This window comes from Tachysurus vachellii, chromosome 12 (assembly GCF_030014155.1).
Source record: "Tachysurus vachellii isolate PV-2020 chromosome 12, HZAU_Pvac_v1, whole genome shotgun sequence".
In the NCBI taxonomy this organism is placed as follows: Eukaryota; Metazoa; Chordata; class Actinopteri; order Siluriformes; family Bagridae; genus Tachysurus; species Tachysurus vachellii.
The window spans coordinates 9,858,023-9,878,250 of NC_083471.1; the positions used below are offsets into that span (position 1 = coordinate 9,858,023).

A 20,228-nucleotide genomic window follows, 5' to 3' on the forward strand; every position below is an offset into this window, starting at 1 on the left:
TGCCTTTTCATGAGTGTGTGGAGCTGCTCATACACACATTTTGTAATTGCACTGTGCTTGTGAATGAGAGTGTCAAAGTAACTGGAACAGTTCATTTTATTGACGTGAATGAGATAAGTACTCTAGGAGGAATGAAAGAAACGTAGGTTATATTAGAATATAGGACTAAATGGTCTAAACTTTGTGTGGCTTTCACACAAAAATAACCTCCATGCCAATGTGTGCAAGGACAGAAAAAGTCACATTAAAAAGAACATATAGGGCTTGTATTCTGAAAGTAAATGTTTTAAAGGACCTTCACACAGTACAATCCTGATGGCCTCAGACGCAACCGTGATGGCAAACCGCAGTTTCGCGATGGTGTATAGATCCTCAGAATTCATGTTGTGGTCAGACTCAATAAACACACAGGTTCCAAGACATTTGACTGCCTTGTTTATGAGACATCCTTGACTGGAAAAGTGGATGTGATCCTGCAGAACATTTTAATAAGTACAGTTTATAAAACAGATGAATAAATCTAAGCTTTTTCAATGTTGTTGTTTAGATGTTTCACACTGATGCATGGCCATTGTAAAATGGCATGATGTGTTGGATCAAGTGCTATTCTATGTGCTGCATTAGTGGGGTGATAACATGCTCTTTACACAGATTAATCTGATGTATAAAAGCTGTTAGAAGAGTTTTATATTATAATGCTTTGGAGTAATATGAGAGACAGTGCTGACCTCGATGCTGCGCACCACCATGAAGTAGATTTCATCAGCGTTCCTCGCGTTTGATTTCACAGCCTCTTTAATGAACCTCTGGAGCTGAGGTGCTGTTTCCTCCATTCTGCCCAAAAAAACAAAAACAAACACCAGCTCTCAATTTTAGCTGATTAGGTGATTTTAGTTAAAAAGAATAGTATGATAATACAAATATCACAGTGCTAACAAATTCTAGATTCTGATTGGTCAGAAGTGAAAACATTATTGGTATAGCTTAATATATTCTCTTAAACATACACTGCAAGAAAACCACTGCCATTCAATTAGAGGTCAGTATTCACAATTATTAGATCCACTGCATCACATTTTACTTTTACTCTCTGATGCTGTTCATCAACATTTCTAAGAGCAGAGATCTAAATGAACACAATACCCGCATTTCAGTAGGATCTTGAGTATAAGAGACTGGACAGCCGGGTCTGGGTTCATGTACTGCTGTAACGTGGACCTCCCACTTGTAGCTATGAAAATATGTTCATATCACTTAAAAAGAAACAATCTTATACATTAAGGTTATTCATTCTTATTTCATTTTAATACTGTTTGTTTGTTTTCATGATGTAGCATAAATCTGAAGACCATTTTCACTACTGCGGGTAGTTTTTTGTCTAATTCAGTCGTATATTTTGCGATTATTCTCAATCTGGTGTATTTCAGGATATTTTGATATAAAATACTGATTAATTCACCCACTTTACACAAACTACAGTACATTTCATTACAAGTTCTTAAATCATTACCTTCTGTAGATGGGCTACATCTTACATAGTCCATGAGTTTGTTCAATACGTTGTCAGTCAGCTGCTCTTTGCTACTGATAAAGTTCCACATGAACTCCACAAAGAAGGAATTGCACTTTCTTCTAAATCTGTTCACTTTTAGAAAGGTGTCTCTGGTAAAACGGGAAAAAAAAGAAATGTACACTCAAAAGTTTCTAAAAGTTAGAATCTTTGAATTTCTGTCTGCAAGAATAAAATGATAAACAGTAAATTGAGATGTTCTTACTTGGCTACAACTCCACAAGGTTTGTAGTCTTGACTGATCGGTGTTTTGCACTTCCTACACTGTGAGTCTTCATGTTCCTTTAAACAAGATATGTGAAACATGTGTCCACATTCCACCTCAGCTGTGTTTTCCTCAGTGAAGTCGTTATCACAGTAGCCACATACGACTCTGACATAAGAGAATAAAAGTTTTACAGTAGCTGTCTAACCTTTAATTATTATATATGTTTACAAGTGACCTCTTACAACCGTCAGTTGTCTATTGTACAATGTACACTGGTCAGTCACTAAGGCGATTATTGACATTTAATACCCTTCTTTACGTTTTTGAAGTTCTCTCAAACTTTATGTTACATAATTCAATAAAGAACGCTGAACATTTGTGGAGAGAAAAAATTATTTATTACTCTAATATTGTTTATACACTGATCAGTCATAACATTAAAACCACCTGCCTATTGTACAGTTCCTTTTTGTAAAGCCAAAACAGCTCTAAGTCACTGAGGCATGGACTCCACAGACCTCTGATGGTGTGCTGTGGTATCTGAGACTAAGACTTTAGCAACAGATTCTTTTGGACTTATCTTGAACTTGTTTGTTGGGCACATCCAACAGATGCTGGATCAAATTAAGATTGTTCTTCAAACTGTCCCTGAGTGGTTTATGAAGTGTGTCAGTGAGCAACATCCTGCTGAAAGAAGCCATGAACTCCAGGACTCAAGGTTTCTGGGCAGAACATTGGGTGGTGAACAGGAAACAGCATGGTTACTCTGATAGCTCCATACGCAGTGAGCTGTAATGAAGTGTGTAAATTACCTTTCTATCAGAGCCACCAGTCACGTTTTCAGCAGTTTGTGCTACAGAAGCTTTAATGTGGGATCGGACCAGATGAACTGGCCTTCACTACACACACATCAATAAGCCTTAGGTGACCATGACCCTGACACTGGTTCACAGGTTGTACTTTTATAGAGCATTTTGCATCCAACATTAAGGTATCATTAACATTCCACAGCACCTGCTGTTTTGGAGAATCTCTGACCAAAACGACTACAAATCACAGTTTGGCCCATGATAAAGTCACTCAGATTCATACACATACTAATTTTTCCTGCTTCCAACACATCGACTTCAAGAACTGTCTTTTCACTTGCTATCTAATGTATCAGACCCTGACAGGTGACACTGTAACAAAATCATCAGTGTTCCTCACTACAACCAGTGAATCTGTGGTATTAATGTTAAGGCTGATTGATGTATAATCACTTTAATTCCTTGTAACATGGACCAGTGGATGCCATGCTGATTCAACATGCTTATAAACTGACACCTCAGTAAAAAAGTTGATAAATTCAAACATATAAATGGCTAAATGTGAAGATCAATACAGTACAGACTCAATAGTTTTCCCTCATAGCTTCAAGTTATTTAAGATATTTAGCTGCACATACACATTATTCATCATTATACTGATATCGGTTGTTAATGTTTGTGTGTGTTAAAGTGAAACGTTTGTTGTTGTTCTCATCTGACAGACTCACTTAAACACATTACAAGCATTCTTGCTACATTTAGCCAGAGTCAGGATGACTTGATCAATCACAAATTCCATCTGTTTCCCTTCCTCTGAATTTAGTTTCTGCACAAATAAAACATTGAGGGTTATTTACAGGATGATCATTAATAATGCATAATGATTTATTGAACTTAAAAAGAATGGAAAATAATTGACATACCTTCCATGCAAACAACAGGTTTCTTACAAGAATGATCAGCAATTTTTTTTCCATTTCTAGCTCACTTTGTAGGAGGTGGTCCATCAGTAGATAGATTATCCAGCTACTTTGCCAAATAAGTCTGAAATATGAAACAGGTTTCAGTGGGCTGTTTTTTTTTGTTTGCCATAAATGTCTGTAACTTCAGTATGATGCAACTTGATATTTCGAGGTGTTGCAGTTAACTAACCCCTGTTAATATGTCTTTAATTTGTCTTTAAGTATTAAATGAACGTCAGAACATACTTGATTTTTGTGATTAGCATTTCTGCGTTTTCAGCATGACATGATACCGGTGAGTCATCTGAAAGTATCAAGTCAACAGTCACAGACAGGGACTTCACTTTCTTTAGCCACTCCTGGCAGCTGACAAAATCTTTCAGCTCATTTTCTTTTGGCTGAAGGCCCTGAAGAACCTGGCTGAGTGCCTTCAAAATAGCAATATATTAGTATATATATTCAGTACTGGTATCAAGTGTATATGATTGTGTTCTTTTGATGAGAAGTGATTTCTGAATGGCAAAAATGAAACTCAAACAAAAATAAATCTTACCTCAGTTGCTTCCCCAGCAGTGACCACATCTGTGTTTTGGGAAAATAAAGTGTAGAGAAGCTGATGGTTGTCATGCATATACATATTAACTACATACAGCCATGGCAGAGGAACAGAGTCAGGATCTTTTCCCGTTAAATTGTGATAGAGACGTGGTGTGAGTCTAGTGAGTGTATCTGAAAAAGACTGCAGAACAGAACAGGTTTATCAAATATACTGAAAACGAGAATAAAACCAAAGAACACAAATGAAACCTACAGACACTGGGAGACCTCCATAAAAACTCTCTCAGTATAGGTTGTCACTTTAAATAATTTCTTTTCCATTTATGTATAAAGTATGATATATAACCATAATACATTGTTATTCATCCTTTTTAGAGTTTGGTAATTTATTTGGTTAATATCACCACGAGATTGGTCTATACAAGCAACTTGTGGCCATCTATAATTATGCAACATTAAGTCAACAAATCAACTCAGTAGAATTTATTTTATTGCTCCTAATTTTTCTGAAGATCACAAAAGCAAATCCACTAATTATTTACCAAGATGTACAGCAGTTTTCTTCTTCACTTACCTTATTTAGCTCGTGTGGACATGATGGCATTGAGATGTTTACAAGATCTTCAGAAAACAGAGCAAACAGCTTATGGCCTTGTGTGATGCTTTTAATCCAGGGGAGAGGTATCAGTTCTTCAAACTTCTTAAAGTACCTTTTAGAAGGCTTACCACATGGTCCTACACACACACACACACACACACACACACACACACACACACACACACACACACACACACACACACACACACAATTGGTATATGAAGGGTTAAGGCAAGTTCTCCCACACTACCCCACTGCTGTTATTCCAACACTGACTTCCTCTAGCTGCCCGCATCAGGTGTGAAATTCTAATGTGTATTTTAATGGGAATTCTTCATCACACACTTGGATTAACACTTGTGTTGAAAAAAAAATCAGTCACATTGGTTACAAAGAAATTTGGGATTGTTTGGAATTTCAGATTTTATTTCATGAGCAGCGCCTTTGTTATGCCATTGCCACAGCCCTCCACTTAGCCCTCACCCATCTGGACAATAAAGACACTTATGTACGAATGCTGTTCATGCTGTTTAGTTCAGCATTCAATACAATCATTCCTCAGCACTTGATTGGGAAGCTGAGCCTGCTGGGACTAAACACCTCCCTCTGCAACTGGATCCTGGACTTCCTGACTGGGAGACCTCAGTCAGTCCGGATCGGGAACAGCATTTCCAGCACCACCACACTGAACACTGGAGCCACACAGGGCTGCGTGCTCAGTCCACTGCTGTTCACCTTGCTGACTCATGACTGTGCAGCAATGCACAGTTCAAACCATATCAAGTTCGCCGATGACACGACTGTGGTGGGTCTCATCAGCAAGAATGACGAGTCAACATACAGGGAGGAGGTGCAACAGCTAACTACCTCGTGTAGAGCCAACAACCTGTCTCTGAATGTTGATAAAACTAAAGAGATAGTTGTTGACTTCAGAAGAGCACAGAGCGACCACTCTCCGCTGAACATCGACGGATCATCTGTAGAGATCGTCAAGAGCACCAAATTTCTTGGTGTTCATCTAGTGGAGAACCTCACCTGGTCACTCAACACCAGCTCCATCACCAAGAAAGCCCAGCAGAGTCTCTACTTCCTACAAAGTCTGAGAAAGGCACATCTCCCTCCCCCCATCCTGACCATGTTCTACAGAGGGACCATTGAGAGCATTCTGAGCAGCTGCATCACTATCTCGTTTGGGAACGGCATCATCAGAACGCAAGACCCTGCAGCGTATAGTGAGGACAGCGGAGAAGATCATTGGAGTGTCTCTTCCCTCTATCATGGACACTTATACCACACGCTGCATCCGCAAAGCCAACAGCATTGTTGATGACCCCACACACCCATCACACACACACACACACACTTCACCCTCCTGCTGTCTGGAAAAAGGTACCGAAGTATTCGGGCCCTCACGACCAGACTGTGTAACAGTTTCTTCCCACAAGCCATCAGAATTCTCAATAACTGAACTGAACTGTACTGAGCACAACATACACACGCACATAATCTGTATGGACTGCACAGACCTACAGCAAACACAAACACTTCCAATATACATCCATCAACCTGTTTACATGCTGCTTACACCCATCAACCTGTTTATATGCTGTTCTGCACACTTTTTTGCTCTTTGCACATACTGTCCAACATTTCAGTCATTTTGCACATACTTTACAATATTTCAGTCGTTTGCTGTTTTTGCACAATCCTATACATTATCTCAGGGATTATTTCAGACTTTTTGTATATTGTCTTTTTTGTATTTTTCGTATTGTCTTGTAACTTTTTGTCTGCACTGTCTTTTGTTCTGCAATGTCTTGTCTGTCTTGTCTGTCCTGTTTGTCTTTTTCTGCACTGTTTGCACCAGGTTGCACAGATGCACTTTATGTGGCTAGGACTACTTACTAAGTCTTTAGCTCTGTATTTGTTTTAGGTAGCATCGCTATCCTGGAGAAACCTGTCTCAAATCCTGTCTCATTTTACTATGTACTGCAACAGCTATATATGGTTGAAATGACAATAAAGGCTTCTTGACCTGGTATTCACATCTAAATGTATTAAAGGACATAAAACACAGAACTTTCTTGGTATCAGACCCACTCAAACTTTACATTTCTTTGCTCATTTTAGGCAAGGAACAGTTAAGTCTGATATGTAAAATTAAAGTAAATAACACTTTAATTAATTGATTTTGCTCCTCTTCAGCAGTGTTGGGCAATAACGCGTTACTAGTACTGCGTTACTAGTAACACGTTACTGTAACGCAGTTACTTTTGACAGTAACTAATACTGTAATGCATTACTTTTTTAAATAAAGTAGCTCCGTTACCATATGGTGCTTTATCCGTTACTTTTTTAAATTAGTTCATTTAGGCTGAAGTGTAGCCTACAGCCTAACCTGTTTACAGCAGTGACGCATTGTACTGTAGGATTGGTGGATGCCAACCACTGTAAACATGAAGACGCCGCACTGTGGGTGTGTTTCCGTTTATTCAAGTATGTGTGGCAGTAATGGCGAGTCAAGGCGAGAGCAAAACGAGTTTCTCTAAGTGGAAATATTCTCATTATTTCACTTTAGTTGAGCATAAAGACAAAAACCTTTTAGTCAAATATAAGCTGTGTCTTTCTGGTTCAAATGTCCTATCTACTGTGATAAACAGCAACTCCAATCTGTCGAAGCACCTCCAGAAACTATATGCCTCGACAAAGCTAGAAGCAAACCCGGTGTCAGTGGACACAATCAAAGTGAGTTAAGCCCCTCCAGCCAAACAACAGCAACTAGATTTTAACCGCACTGTTAGAAAGGGACAGATCAACAAACAGTTTTGTGATTGTATAGACCATAACACATAAAAGGGCATTAATGGGAACATTAAAGAATGTTCTTTAAAAAGGTAACTAAAAAGTTACTTTTAACAGTAACGCGTTACTTTTTGGTGTAAGTAATCAACAAGGTAATTGAGTCACTTTTTGAATGAAGTAACTAGTAACTGTAAATAGATACTATTTCTTAGTAACAAGCACAGCACTGCTCTTCAGTATGTGAAATGCTGCTCAGTTGACTCATGGTCAGTCTAAAACCTTCCACTTTCCCCCTGATGAATTTCCTGTTGAATAGGCAATGTGTTTTGGATCATTGTCTTGCTGCAAGACTATTCCTGATGAACAACCTTTGTGTCTCATCTCAGCACAATCCAGTCTGCTCTTGTGATTCTTACTGCTGAATCAGTGGTTTCCATCGTTTATTGCCCTTTTATTTTTCTGCTCTTGAAGTCTTCTCCCAATGGTGCATTGTGACTTCACTGGACTTGTTTTTGGGGTTTTCATACCAGATCTGCAGTTTTTCATCTCTGCTGTTGCTCAGAAAACCAGTTATTTTGTTTTTCAGTACATTACAGATTGTTGCAATGACTATGAGGAATGTGCAATGCCCCTAACTGATTCTCTTGCTTCAAAATGGCTTGCTTTTCTCCCATGGACAGGCCAAAAGTATGTCTATCAAGTGTTGATGTAGCTAGTTACTGTCTAAATAATAATCTAACAGGACATACCTGTGCAAAAAAAAACAGTGACGTGTTCCAATATTTCTGCATCCTTAAAAACTGAGGGTATGATACAAAATGTGCTATGCTCTGTCGTTACACATATCTACCTATAAATAGCAGTAAATGCTGAAAATCTAAACATTCAGTTACACCAGTAAAAATGTTCTTGCTGTTATAAATACACATTTCTTTTTGCCATGATTTCTAGAGGGTTTGCATTTAATTTTATCTGTGCACATCGTGCTTCAATCTTATTAGGTTTTGTTTAATAAATCCACATTAGCATCCACACAGCCCTCGGTATGTCATCAATTTTACCACATGAAATTTCAGCAATGTAATTAATATCATTTAAGTAGCGTACTGTAAGTTTCAAATACTGTATTGTATTTTTTGAATTGTATAATAATGTAAAGAAAAAACATCAGTGTTTCAGGCAGCTCAAACATCATGTATGTGCATGTATTACCTTCTAGATTGATGACACATGACCAAATCTTCTCAAATCTCTCTTTTAAAGCCCAGCTAAATGGGAAATGACAAGTCCATGACTTTGTCTGGTCTCCACTTGTTGAGAGAACAGATACCGACCCCTGATAGCTGGAAAATGGAGCAGGAAAAAAATATATTAAAATTCTAAAAATGATAAAATATAAATGAAATATATCTAAATTAAAGTAAGGCAAGTCCAATGACAATACATATAAAAACATATACATCGATCAGCCATCAGTCAACATTAAACCCACTGACAGGTAAAGTAATTGATGAACACAAAGACAGGGTCATGGAGCACAAGAATCATGGAGAAGTAAAGGCTAGTCTATCTTGTCGGAACCCACAGAAAGCTACTGTAGATAAAAATTGTAGTAAAAAGTGACTGCTAGTTTTTATAGAAAGGAGTCAGATCACACAGAGCATCACAGTATATGCAATTGCAGAGCATCAGCAGGACCATGCTGACTCCTTTACATTACCCAAAGTTCCTACAGTGGAAGGAGAACTGGACACATCAGAACTGGACCATGGAGCAGCAAAGGAAGGAGGCCTGGTCTGATGAATCACAATTTACAACATGTGTACGCAGGGTGTGTGTGTTACTATGGGAAGAGGGTAAGCTTATGGATGTAGTGTGGTGCTCTGGGCAATGTTCTGTTGGGCAACCTTGGGTCCTGGAATTCATGGCCTCTATCAGCAAGAGGATGCTCTTTGACCCACTGCATAAACCATTCAGGAAGAATTTAAAGAACATTACAAAGTTCAAAGTGTTGACTCAAAAAATCCCAGATCTCAAACTGATCCAGCATCTGTGAGATGTGCCGAAGGAAAGGATCTGCTGCCAATCTCTTGGAACTTTGTGCCACCGAAACAGCCCTAATTGGCTTTGTTATGGCTGATCTGTGTTTAATACATTAATGAATACTTATACATATCACATATTTATAACAGCATTAACCATGGAACTAATTACAGATTAATTAAAGTTCTAAAAAATAATATTTTAAATGAACATAAAAGGTTTAAACAAAGCCCATTTTTCCTTAAATAAGAACAACAATGAATACTGACATAGTGACAGGAATGTGCAGCAGATCCCAGTGATCCTCCTGAAACACATTCAGCCAGAAGTCAGACTTTTCCAACAGCTGATCATTGATCAGATTATCGAGGTTGTTGTCTCCATCAATGACTGCCAGTATGTGGGCAATGGCTAAGGCTACGCTGTCCTCCAGATGAACCCACAGCACATGCCTGAAAAGTAAATACATTTTTATTCAAGTATTTCATTCTTTTTCTCATTATTATTATTATTATTATTATTATTATTATTATAATACCTTTAATTCATATAAACTATACGCAATATGTTTATGTACCTGAATGAACTGCCTTCGGCAACAAAACGATCAGAAAGTGCCTGATCAACAACCCAGTTCTCTTTTCCTTTCTTTTTCTCCAGCTCTGAGAGGAAACTGACTATTCTCCTTTCCAGTGATTTAATAAAAGCATCAGATGCTGTTGAAACAAATTCATTAATCTGTACATTTTGTCATCCTACTGATAAAAACACAACTGAATAAGCTAGTCATGCACTAGAGCTTGAACATAAAAATGATGAAGTAAAGGCAGCTGCTTATAACTTTGTTTCTATAGAGGGATCATTAAATGCCACACAACACTGAAATAGTGAGGCATCATTTCCAGTTACTCAGTAAAGAGATTGTTTCCATTTGACTTCTCACCAGAGTATTTATTCTGTAGCAGCCCATGGAGAATCTCTATACGTTTTGTTGCTCTTTGTGTGTTATCTGCTTTGTCGCGTAGCTGCATAATTCCCTTCTGTAAAGACTTCTTCATTAACAAGTGTGTGTCAACCAAGACATGCTGCAAGGAAAAAAGGTATAATAAACATATATTGATTTAAAAAAGAATCACACAGAACAAATTTCTGAACATAAAGCAAAAGAATTCCTTTCAGTGGACAATATAAACATTAGTGCTGTTTCACAGGCAGACCAGAAGCCCCGAACACTGGACTCAAAGTCTAGTGGTGCTTAGAGGGATGCAAGTCACACAGAGATAAGCAAGGACAGGTCTAATTTTCACAGTGACAGTCCAACAATGGAAAAATGTGGCAGATCCCTCTACATCTGCTGAAGTTGAACGTGGAGTACAGTGGAAGAAAACACATACACACACACGCACACACACACAAACCCCTTACCTGTTTTTCAGAAAATGTGGTTTTAGGACTATCCACATCAGGATTGCCTGTAAATATGTAAAACAGTTACTTTAACAACATTATAAGTATAATACAAACACTATATGACTATAACTATAGTAGACTACAGGGCAAAAGATATTAAAATTGCAAAAGGCTGCAAAGTGATATCAACATTACCTGCTGCAGAATTGGAACTTTTTGCGAGAGTCTCTGAGACAGTCGTGCATTTCTGCAGTTCATAAATCTTTCCTGGAAATCCTGGAGTTCCGATTAGTTCATCTATGTGTAGTGAAACCCAGCCGTCTAAAAGGAGACACATTCACAGTGACATTTCAAACATTCAGAAGAAGCCCTTATGCAGAGTGACTTACAGAAGTGCTTTGGAGTCTATAACGCTAGTTTACTGGGTCTGGATTCACAGTGTACAGGTTATGTATAAACCCTTATAAAGGTTATTGTGCACATTATTTATAAAAGCTACAGCTTTGTTTATTGCACTTTGCAATTAAAAATATTAAACAGAAATAACCTCCAAATGTAGCAATATATCCACAGCCGCCTGAAATCCGAGGGAGCCTTGTGAGAAGGACAACATCAAAAGCAGCTCCATGTGAGGCTGAACATCTGATCCGTGAAATGCTGTGTCTGAAAGTTTCACACATTTAATAAACAGGAAGCTTTTAGATGAACTATTAACAGACGTTACATTATTACTGTGGTGTATTTACAGACAAATTAAGGTTTCTAATCAGCATCTACACGACCGTCTTGTAACAAAAGGCTTCCAATAAAACGCAGGTTTATTTAGTTAAATTAAGTCACATTTATAAATATGTACCACAGTAATTATTCACCAGCATATAAAGCAGCACATACTTCTATTTAGCAGAGTTAATTGTGCCTACATCCTGTGTGCCGGATGTAAACGTTTTAATTATGTTCACGATTTTAAAGTGATTTGTTAACAGAATAAAATAATGCGATGTCTTAAGCAATGTCTTCAATGTCTTGTATTGAGTTAATCTCAATGTAGTTCAAGCAACAATTAGGCATACCCATGTCATGTATAAATATATAACAGTAATAATTACTGCAATAAGGGACAAAAACATTTTAATATACTGTCAGGTCCAAAAATAATTGTTATTCTTTCATTAGCTGCCTACAAACTGTCTACCAAGTGTGTGGCCGAATAGGGAGTGATGACAGGATAGGATTAAAATGGTGCAGGATAGAATTAAAATGGGGGTAACTCATATATATATATATATATATATATATATATATATGAGTTACCCCCATTTTAATATATGTTTAATATATAATATAAACATTAAAAATATAAACATTATATTTTTTTCTAAATATAATGTTATTGATTTCTTATTAGAACTCAAACAAAAAATAACAGAGCCAATCAATCAGCACACACAGTATACATTCAAACATATTAGTAACAATATAACAATGCATTTTTAATATGAGAGTGACTGTGGAAAGGCAAAGGGCAAATCAAAACAGGTCAGGGTTGGGGTCTGGCTTGTTCAAGTAAATCCCACAAAGGGGCCCATCCCCGCCAAAACAATTCAGATTTGTTCTGCAAGTCATGCGTAAGTTTTTCCAAAGGGAGAAGATTAGCCACTTGTGCCAAACACATCTCTAGATTTGGTACCTGTGGAGATGACCATAGAATAAGTATGCATTTCTTTGCCAAATAAGAAATTAAATTTAACAAAGCGTGAGAAGCAGTAGAGAAATCAAGTGATGTTTTGCAGTTAAGTAAATATATAGTTGGGGACATAGTGAAATTTCTGGCCAGCATCTTCTGAACCATATCATGTACCTCATGCCAAAAAGGTTGAATGTTCTTGCAGTCCCAGAATAAATGCACCAATGTTCCTATTTCAGATTTACATTTAAAACACAGCTTAGATACATTTGGGTACATTTTATGGAGGCACACTGGGGTAAGATATGTCCTGTATATGAATTTAAAGTTTTGCTCATGCACAGAGCTTGAGGTTGATTTATGAAAAACCTCCTCACATATAGAAAGCCATTAGTCATCAGTAAATGGTTGGCCCATATCCCTTTCCCAGACCTTTCTCAAAGGATTTAAGGGCGAGGAGGTTCCTGATAACTGAGAATACAGATAAGAAATCTGACTCTTTAATGCCCCTGGCAGAAGCAGACTATGCTCAATATCCGAGAGTTCCCAGCGAATTTTCCCGTCTTATTTCAGACTGAATAAAATGACGAAATTGGAGAAATTTGAAAAAAAATCAGTTTTAGGAATTTGGTAATCCATTCTGAATGTATCAAAAGATTTTAGTATCCTGCCTGAAAATAAGCTGCTTAAATTAGAAATACCTTTTTCTGCCCAGGACTGAAGGCCGACATTGGCTAACAAAGCAGGGAAATCAGGGTTCAAAGTGATTGGGGATTGCATAGTCAGACTTTTGGGGAGACGGAAATACTTTCTGGCATCTTCCCAAGCCAAAAGGGTGTTAAATAACAAAAAGTTTTCCACTACTAGGGGGACCTCTCTAAAGTTATCAATAAATGGCAGAGATTCAATTCAATTCAATTCAATTCAAGTTTATTTGTATAGCGCTTTTTACAATGGACATTGTCACAAAGCAGCTTTACAGAACATAAACATAAAACAAAAGATAAACATAAGGAGAAGTATAAAGAATTAATATAATAAAAATTCAAGATATATACAGTTCACAGTGTGTATGTATGTATGTATGTATGTGTGTATGTGTATTTGTCCCCAATGAGCAAGTCTGAGGGCTCAGGCAACAGTGGCAAGGAAAAACTCCCTTAGATTGGTAAAGGAAGAAACCTTGAGAGGAACCAGAAGAATCGAGATCTCCTTGGCTAAGGAAAGTTTGGGCAGTGGGACAAATTTGCCTGCCTTAGAGAACTGGTCCACTACCACCAGGATCACACTCATTCCCTGGGAGCAAGGCAGGCCGGTGATGACATCCAGAGATAGGTGTGACCACAGATGGGACGGTATAGGCAAGGGCTGGAGCAAACCCTGTGTGTGCGTCAGGGGCTCATTGGTTTGGGCGCATGTCTGGCAGGCAGCCACAAAAGCCTGAACATCCTCTGAACATTGGGGTCCTCTGCCTGGGTGTCGCACTGGCAAGAGAGTGTGTCTGGTTTGACATTCTTCGAGCCAGGTTTGAAAGAAAGGGTAAAATCAAACTGAGCCAAGAACAGGGACCACCTGGCCAGTCGAGGTTCAGTCTCTTGTCCTGCTGGATGTAAGTCAGATTTTTGTGGTCCGTCTGGATAAGGAATGGGTGCTTGGCCCCCTCCAGACAATGCCTCCACTCCTCCAGAGCCAATTTAATGGCCAGGAGCTCACAATCCCCTACATCGTAATTCCTCTCTGGCACCATCAGCCAGCAAGAGAAATGTGTGCAGCTCTTTGCTCCTGACCACTGGTACAGAAAGGCCCCTACTCCTATGTCACGGGCGTCGACCACAACTATGAACTGGACCTCTGTATCAGGCACCTGAAGCACGGGGGCCGAAATATGCCTCTCCTTCAACAAATACAATACAAACCTCCCCTAAAGCATCTTGGACACAAGGTACTGGAAAAAGGTACTAAATTTGCCCACAAGGTGCTGGAAAAAGTTAGTGAAGCCCAGAAAGCATTGGACTGCACCAACTGAGGATGGCCGAGGCCATTCCTTGGCCGCCCTGATCCTGAGTGGATTCAAGCTCAGGCAGTCCTAAGAGACCAAAAAGCCCAGGAAAGTGATGGTATTCGCATGGAACTGTGATTTCCCAAGCTTCATGTATTGGCCATTTTCAAGGAAAAGCTGCAAGACTCGGCAGACCTGAACGACATGATCCTTCCATGAACTGCTGCAGATGAGAATGTCGTCCGGGTATACAAAGGCATAGCGATTCATGGTCTCCCTGAGGACCTCTTTGATGAGGTGCTGGAAAACTGCCAGGGCATTTATTAACTGCATATGAGAGCCACAGACCACGACTGACTGTATGGCCCAGTCTATTTGCGGATTATGCAGCTGCAACCAGAAGCAGAAGACCCAGTCAAACGTGGTGGTGGCAAACGTGTTTCTGGAACCGTAGAGGCGGCCGTCTACAAGCTGCTGACCTGAGGAACATTACCTGAAGGGCTGTCTACAGCTGATCAGAAACTTGCTGAAGGGAGTGATGGCAGGATAGGATTAAAATGGTGCAAATATAAATAATGGGAAAGTTCAGGGGGTAAGCTTGTGACACACACACACACACATATATATATATATATATATATATAGACTGTATATGAAATGCTTGTGTTGACGGGGGATGCCCAAAGCAGGGTTTGTTCCACAGAGGCAAAGCCCCCCTATCGTTACACCAGGCAGGCATGGAAGAATCAGTCGAAGATGAGCACAGAAGCGTAAACTCCTTGCTTCATGGAAAATTACCTCTCAGAGCAATGTGCGCTCCAATACAGGTTATCACTCTGAAAACTCAATCAAAATGCTTCTTCTTTTCGACCTCTTAGCGTTATATTACCTCTTAGGTTATGCCAAGCAGAATTTTTTTTATAACTCCTTCTGGTGCGTGTATATATTACCTCTCAGAGCGCTACATACTCTGATACGTATTACTGTTCTAACTCTGGCAAAGACCATATCCACACACCGAGTGCCGAAACTCAGGATCTTAAATAGCGGCGCGCACAGGTGTTGCAAGTTACGCTACTTGCAGGTATGTGAAGAGCTTATAAAGAGGCATGCTGGTGGCCATGGATTTGCTTGAAAGGCACCCACGCGGTTACATATTCCTTGGTTGTTTTGCTAATCTTTACTTCTTAAATGGCAGTTTTTAAATGTCCAACTCAGCTTATAAACAAATTTAATGCTTGAAAACATGCAAAACCCATGAACATACAGTACAGTAATATATTATTCATTGGTTTCTGTTTTTACCTCACACAGAAGAGAAGTCGCTGACTTTGTTTTGGATCATTAAAGTAAGACTGCAGAAGCAGGAGTTTGCGTGCTCCTGCATCAGCAGCAACAAATTCACTAGAAGAAACAAAATCACTTTGGTCACAATACTGGAAAGCACCAACAAGTCTACAGATTATCTTTTAGAATAGTATAGATGAATTTGTTTACTTAAAATCATTGTAAAATAATTCTAAGATATTTCTATTGTTAATATATGTATTATTATTATTATTATTATTATTATTATTATTATTATTATTATTATTATTATTATTATTATTATTACTACATCCAGTAACATTATTACCTCACTGTTTGAGAAAATGACTGCTCTGTGTAAAATTCATTCAGCAGGAAGAGACAGGAATCACTTTCCACAATGTCAAGCTCCTTAGTGATTTTCTTCACATCTCTTTTATTGAGCAATCGAGAATATGTGGATACCTGTTTTAAATAATGAGTCATAATAAAACAATTAATTTAATGCATTATTATATATAATTCTATGAAGTAAAATGGGGTGACAAATACACATGTAAAGCAAACCTCAAGGGAAATTCCATCAGTTTGAGTCTCTCTGTATTTTCTTAAAGCTTCTATTAGGTTGCCATGTGGCTGCTTTGCAAAATACACCTCAAGAAATCTCTCAGAATGTTCCTCCATGTAATTAGTTGCTCTCAAAACTGAATCTGGGGTTGCACACTGTAGAAGCATTTCCTGCGCCTTTTCAAGAACTTTCACTCTCTCATCTTGATCCAGTTCCTGGGACAATATTTGTGGAGCGCACTCCAGAAGGATAGACGCGCATGTGTCTTCTGTGTAGCCAACTATAGTGTCGTATTTCCTACTGGTGGTAAGGAGCTGGTCTCGTTCATTTGAATCCCGTGTAACAAATAGGTTTAGCCAGTCCTCCAATTCAGTCTTCATCTCCTGAGCATGGTCTGGGAGAATATTGCTCATCTCCAAGCAGTGTTTTTCCAGTCGATTTAGCAGTGGTGTTGGGAACTGCTCATACACTGTTCTCTTCTCTTCAATGACAATCAGTCGAAATTCATCTTTGACTCTGCATTTAACTCTATGGGATCCTAGTCCCAGGTCGACGTAGTAACTCCCACCTAATTTAACGTAGCATTGATTCAAAGCATCATAGAGACTCTCATATAGGCTCTGAATATTGAGAAGGACAACTGACCTTCCTGTCTCCATGCATGTTTTTACTCTGTTTACTGTGCGACAAACCTGAGAGTATTCCTCATCATGTGGAAATCCTGAGCCAAAGATGATTTCAACACTGCTTTCATCAATGATGTTCTGGGATTTTAAAATCTGAAGAGCAGCATGATTGATTGTCGGCAGAAGAAGGTACCTGGAAGTAAATCCTGAGGTCCTTATGTCCAGGTTTTCTCTGAGAAGTGAGACCGTGTCACATTTCTTAGTTCTTGATTTATAAAGAGTTGAAAAAATTTCCAAAACATTGAGAGAATCCAAACCATCAAAATTCCTTTGCACAGCTCTCGTTAGATCCTCATCTGATGGACTGCCATTTTCTGTAACGGCATAAGACACAATCAACTTTACGAGACTGTAAAAATCCCTGAGTCCAAAGAATTCAGTTTTCTGTTCTTTAAGCACTTTTAAGTAGAACTGGGTAAGCTTTGGAATCAAACATGCAACATGCTTGACTGGTTCCTTATCACTTGAACAAATGTCACGAGCTGTGCTTTCCAGCTCCTCTGTCTCAGGAGATGTTCTCAGAACCAAAATACCACGATTCATCTTTGCTGGATCCAATGACCAGTTGGAAATTCCAATAAATCCAACTTTCTTGAACTCATTAGGACTTTCATCATCAACACATCCGTATTCCAGGAGGGGGTGTAATGTTTTCAGTGGCATTTTTGGAGAGTCTTCTGCCAGTCCAATTTCATCCAGGACCACAACAGCAACATATTCGTTCAAATTTTTCTCATTCTGAAACTGTGCACACTGCCTGAATATTGAGATGATGCCATCAGGAGATGAGTGTGGGCTGCACTGGAATGAGGCCAGCTGTGCCTGCTTGTATCCTTTAAAAAGATCATTTGGAGAAGCCCTGCCCTGCATTGCATGAGCAGCAATTGTCTTGGACAAAGACTTTGAGCTTCCAGGTTTTCCAACCAGAAACAAAGGGATTCTTAAGTTCATGCACACAACCATCATGAATACATTCTCTTTCAGAGCTTTATTCTTTGCCACTGAAGTTGGACAGTCAACGTTTAAGATTAATGCATCTTTACAAAGCTCAATCTCTGTCCGAATATCACTGCAGGACAGAGAGAAAGCTTTTGAAACTTGTTCCAAGTATTCATTTCGTTTCTCTAGTGAAGCCATGTAGCAGACTCCGACTGCAAGAATAAGAGATCGCACCAGATCATCAATGCCTCCTTTGTTTCCTCTAATTTTGTCGATTTCCTTAAATAATTCTTGCCTTTGTTGATAAAACCACATGACTGTTTTCAAGCATCGCTCTATGTCTCTGAGACTGACCATCCGGCATTCATCAGTAAGCTCTGCCATATGCTTCTGAGAGGCAGAGATTACCTTTGTAAATAAAGCCTGCTGTTCAGCATTGGGGAGGTTTTCTTTGCAAAAGAAAGTCTTGACCATCTGTGTGATATAAAGCTCCTGTGTGAGCTCATTTAACTTTCCAAAGTCCCACACCAGAGGAGTAAGGCTTGGTGGTAATGGCTGAACTCTGTAGACCAGCTGACGCATTGGTATCTGCCCAAGTTTCTCCTCCGTATTCTCACTTCTGACTCTGTATCCCAGTCCAGCTCTTTCCAGTTGCTCTATGGCCTCCTTTGAGTGCTTTCTGTAGGGATTACACGCTGCAATGATCTTAAGGCGAGGTGCATCAATTTGTTCCCCATTCACCGTCTTGTCACACATCACCTCTTTGATTGCATTAACAGCTTCTGTTGTATTAGCTTCATCAAAGAACAGCACTGTATCCAAATTATACTTTTCGTTCTCTTTTGAAATCTCGATTGCCTTCCTCACTTTCTGGTAAATGACCTCTGATGATGTGCCTCCATGCACTCGCACTACAATCAGGTTTTGTCTCTGCTTCCCTGATCTCAGCAGGTCACACATGAACTGGACCAGTCGGGTCTTTCCACATCCTGTTTCTCCCATGATGATCACAGGAATGTCAGATTCAAATCGAAGGTGAATCGCAAGGATTTTCATCACATTATCTAAAGTCAACTGATACGTATCATCTGGATCCATCACGGTACTGACTCCCAGCACTCTGCCAATAATATCAAGTTGTTCAACACGAAGCAGTTGCTCAAAGTTAATGTTAAAGGGCACTCTTTGAGCTGACAACTGGCTAAAAAGTCTCTTATCAATAATCCTCTTTTCCACTACCACCTTAGTCTGAGCATCAACTGCATCTAAATTGTGAATGTGAAATCCTAAAAACGTCATGGACTCATTATCTGCATTGAATAAGATGTAAGGATGTGCCTGTTGTTCCCATCGTCTTCGCAGCTGAAATTCTCTGAGAACTATGTCTTCTGCTGCTCCGTCTTCTGCTGCCTCATCACTGTCATCCGATGTCTTCAGAGATCTCATGGAAAAATCCTTGGACATTGTCATCATGAATTTCACAACAAATTTTTTAAAGCCTGTCAGGTCATCTTTTAACGCAGCGCTACAAAAAATAGACTGCTCACATTTCTTCAACTGACTGTTTAGAAAGTGTGTAAAATTTCTGAGTTCTCCCCAAGATGGGTTTTTAATGTCACAGAACTGCAACAGGCACTCCAACCATTCTTTTGGTGAATCTTCTACAGATCCAGGACTGAACGAGAAGCTCTCCAGTTGGTCTTGTTTTAGTCTGTAGATTTTAAAGTATTGGTAAGTGCGCTGAAAGGCTTCACTACAAAACTCTGCATTGTCCATGAGCTGGTAGTTTTTATCATACGATCCTTGCTGCTCTAGGTGTCTCAGGGTTTCCTCAGGGGAAAGACACTTCACAGATGGCAACATTTCCAAAAATGCATCTTCTACTTGAGATGAAATCTGAGAGTAAAAATAATTACAGAAGTAGTTATGGTTTTACTAAATGTTTAAAACCAGATCTTAATTCACCTTAATACAATATTTATAAAAGGTAACTTTAATACATTAGATTTTAATTAACCAAGTTTTTTTCCTAAATGTCTAGAAAACTGAATAAATATGAATACACTACATGAAGGACTCGC

General features: G+C 38.9%; 1 protein-coding gene across 2 annotated transcripts in view; it reads right to left on the reverse strand.

Annotated features, from left to right (window-relative positions):
• Positions 1-20,228, reverse strand: part of LOC132855215 (E3 ubiquitin-protein ligase rnf213-alpha-like) — a 41,055-nt gene that overhangs the window by 11,786 nt on the left and 9,041 nt on the right. For both annotated transcript variants that reach the window (XM_060884011.1, XM_060884010.1), the window contains exons 11-30: positions 16,522-20,043; positions 16,283-16,419; positions 15,952-16,050; positions 11,508-11,623; positions 11,156-11,281; positions 10,976-11,022; positions 10,494-10,635; positions 10,128-10,266; positions 9,820-10,002; positions 8,720-8,850; positions 4,682-4,842; positions 4,103-4,288; positions 3,796-3,977; positions 3,511-3,631; positions 3,316-3,413; positions 1,776-1,943; positions 1,511-1,662; positions 1,144-1,231; positions 729-834; positions 296-473 (exon numbers count right to left, since the gene is read on the reverse strand). In XM_060884011.1, coding sequence (XP_060739994.1) covers positions 296-473; positions 729-834; positions 1,144-1,231; positions 1,511-1,662; positions 1,776-1,943; positions 3,316-3,413; positions 3,511-3,631; positions 3,796-3,977; positions 4,103-4,288; positions 4,682-4,842; positions 8,720-8,850; positions 9,820-10,002; positions 10,128-10,266; positions 10,494-10,635; positions 10,976-11,022; positions 11,156-11,281; positions 11,508-11,623; positions 15,952-16,050; positions 16,283-16,419; positions 16,522-20,043 — 6,082 coding nt within the window. The remainder of the gene's footprint in view (positions 1-295; positions 474-728; positions 835-1,143; positions 1,232-1,510; positions 1,663-1,775; positions 1,944-3,315; positions 3,414-3,510; positions 3,632-3,795; positions 3,978-4,102; positions 4,289-4,681; positions 4,843-8,719; positions 8,851-9,819; positions 10,003-10,127; positions 10,267-10,493; positions 10,636-10,975; positions 11,023-11,155; positions 11,282-11,507; positions 11,624-15,951; positions 16,051-16,282; positions 16,420-16,521; positions 20,044-20,228) is intronic.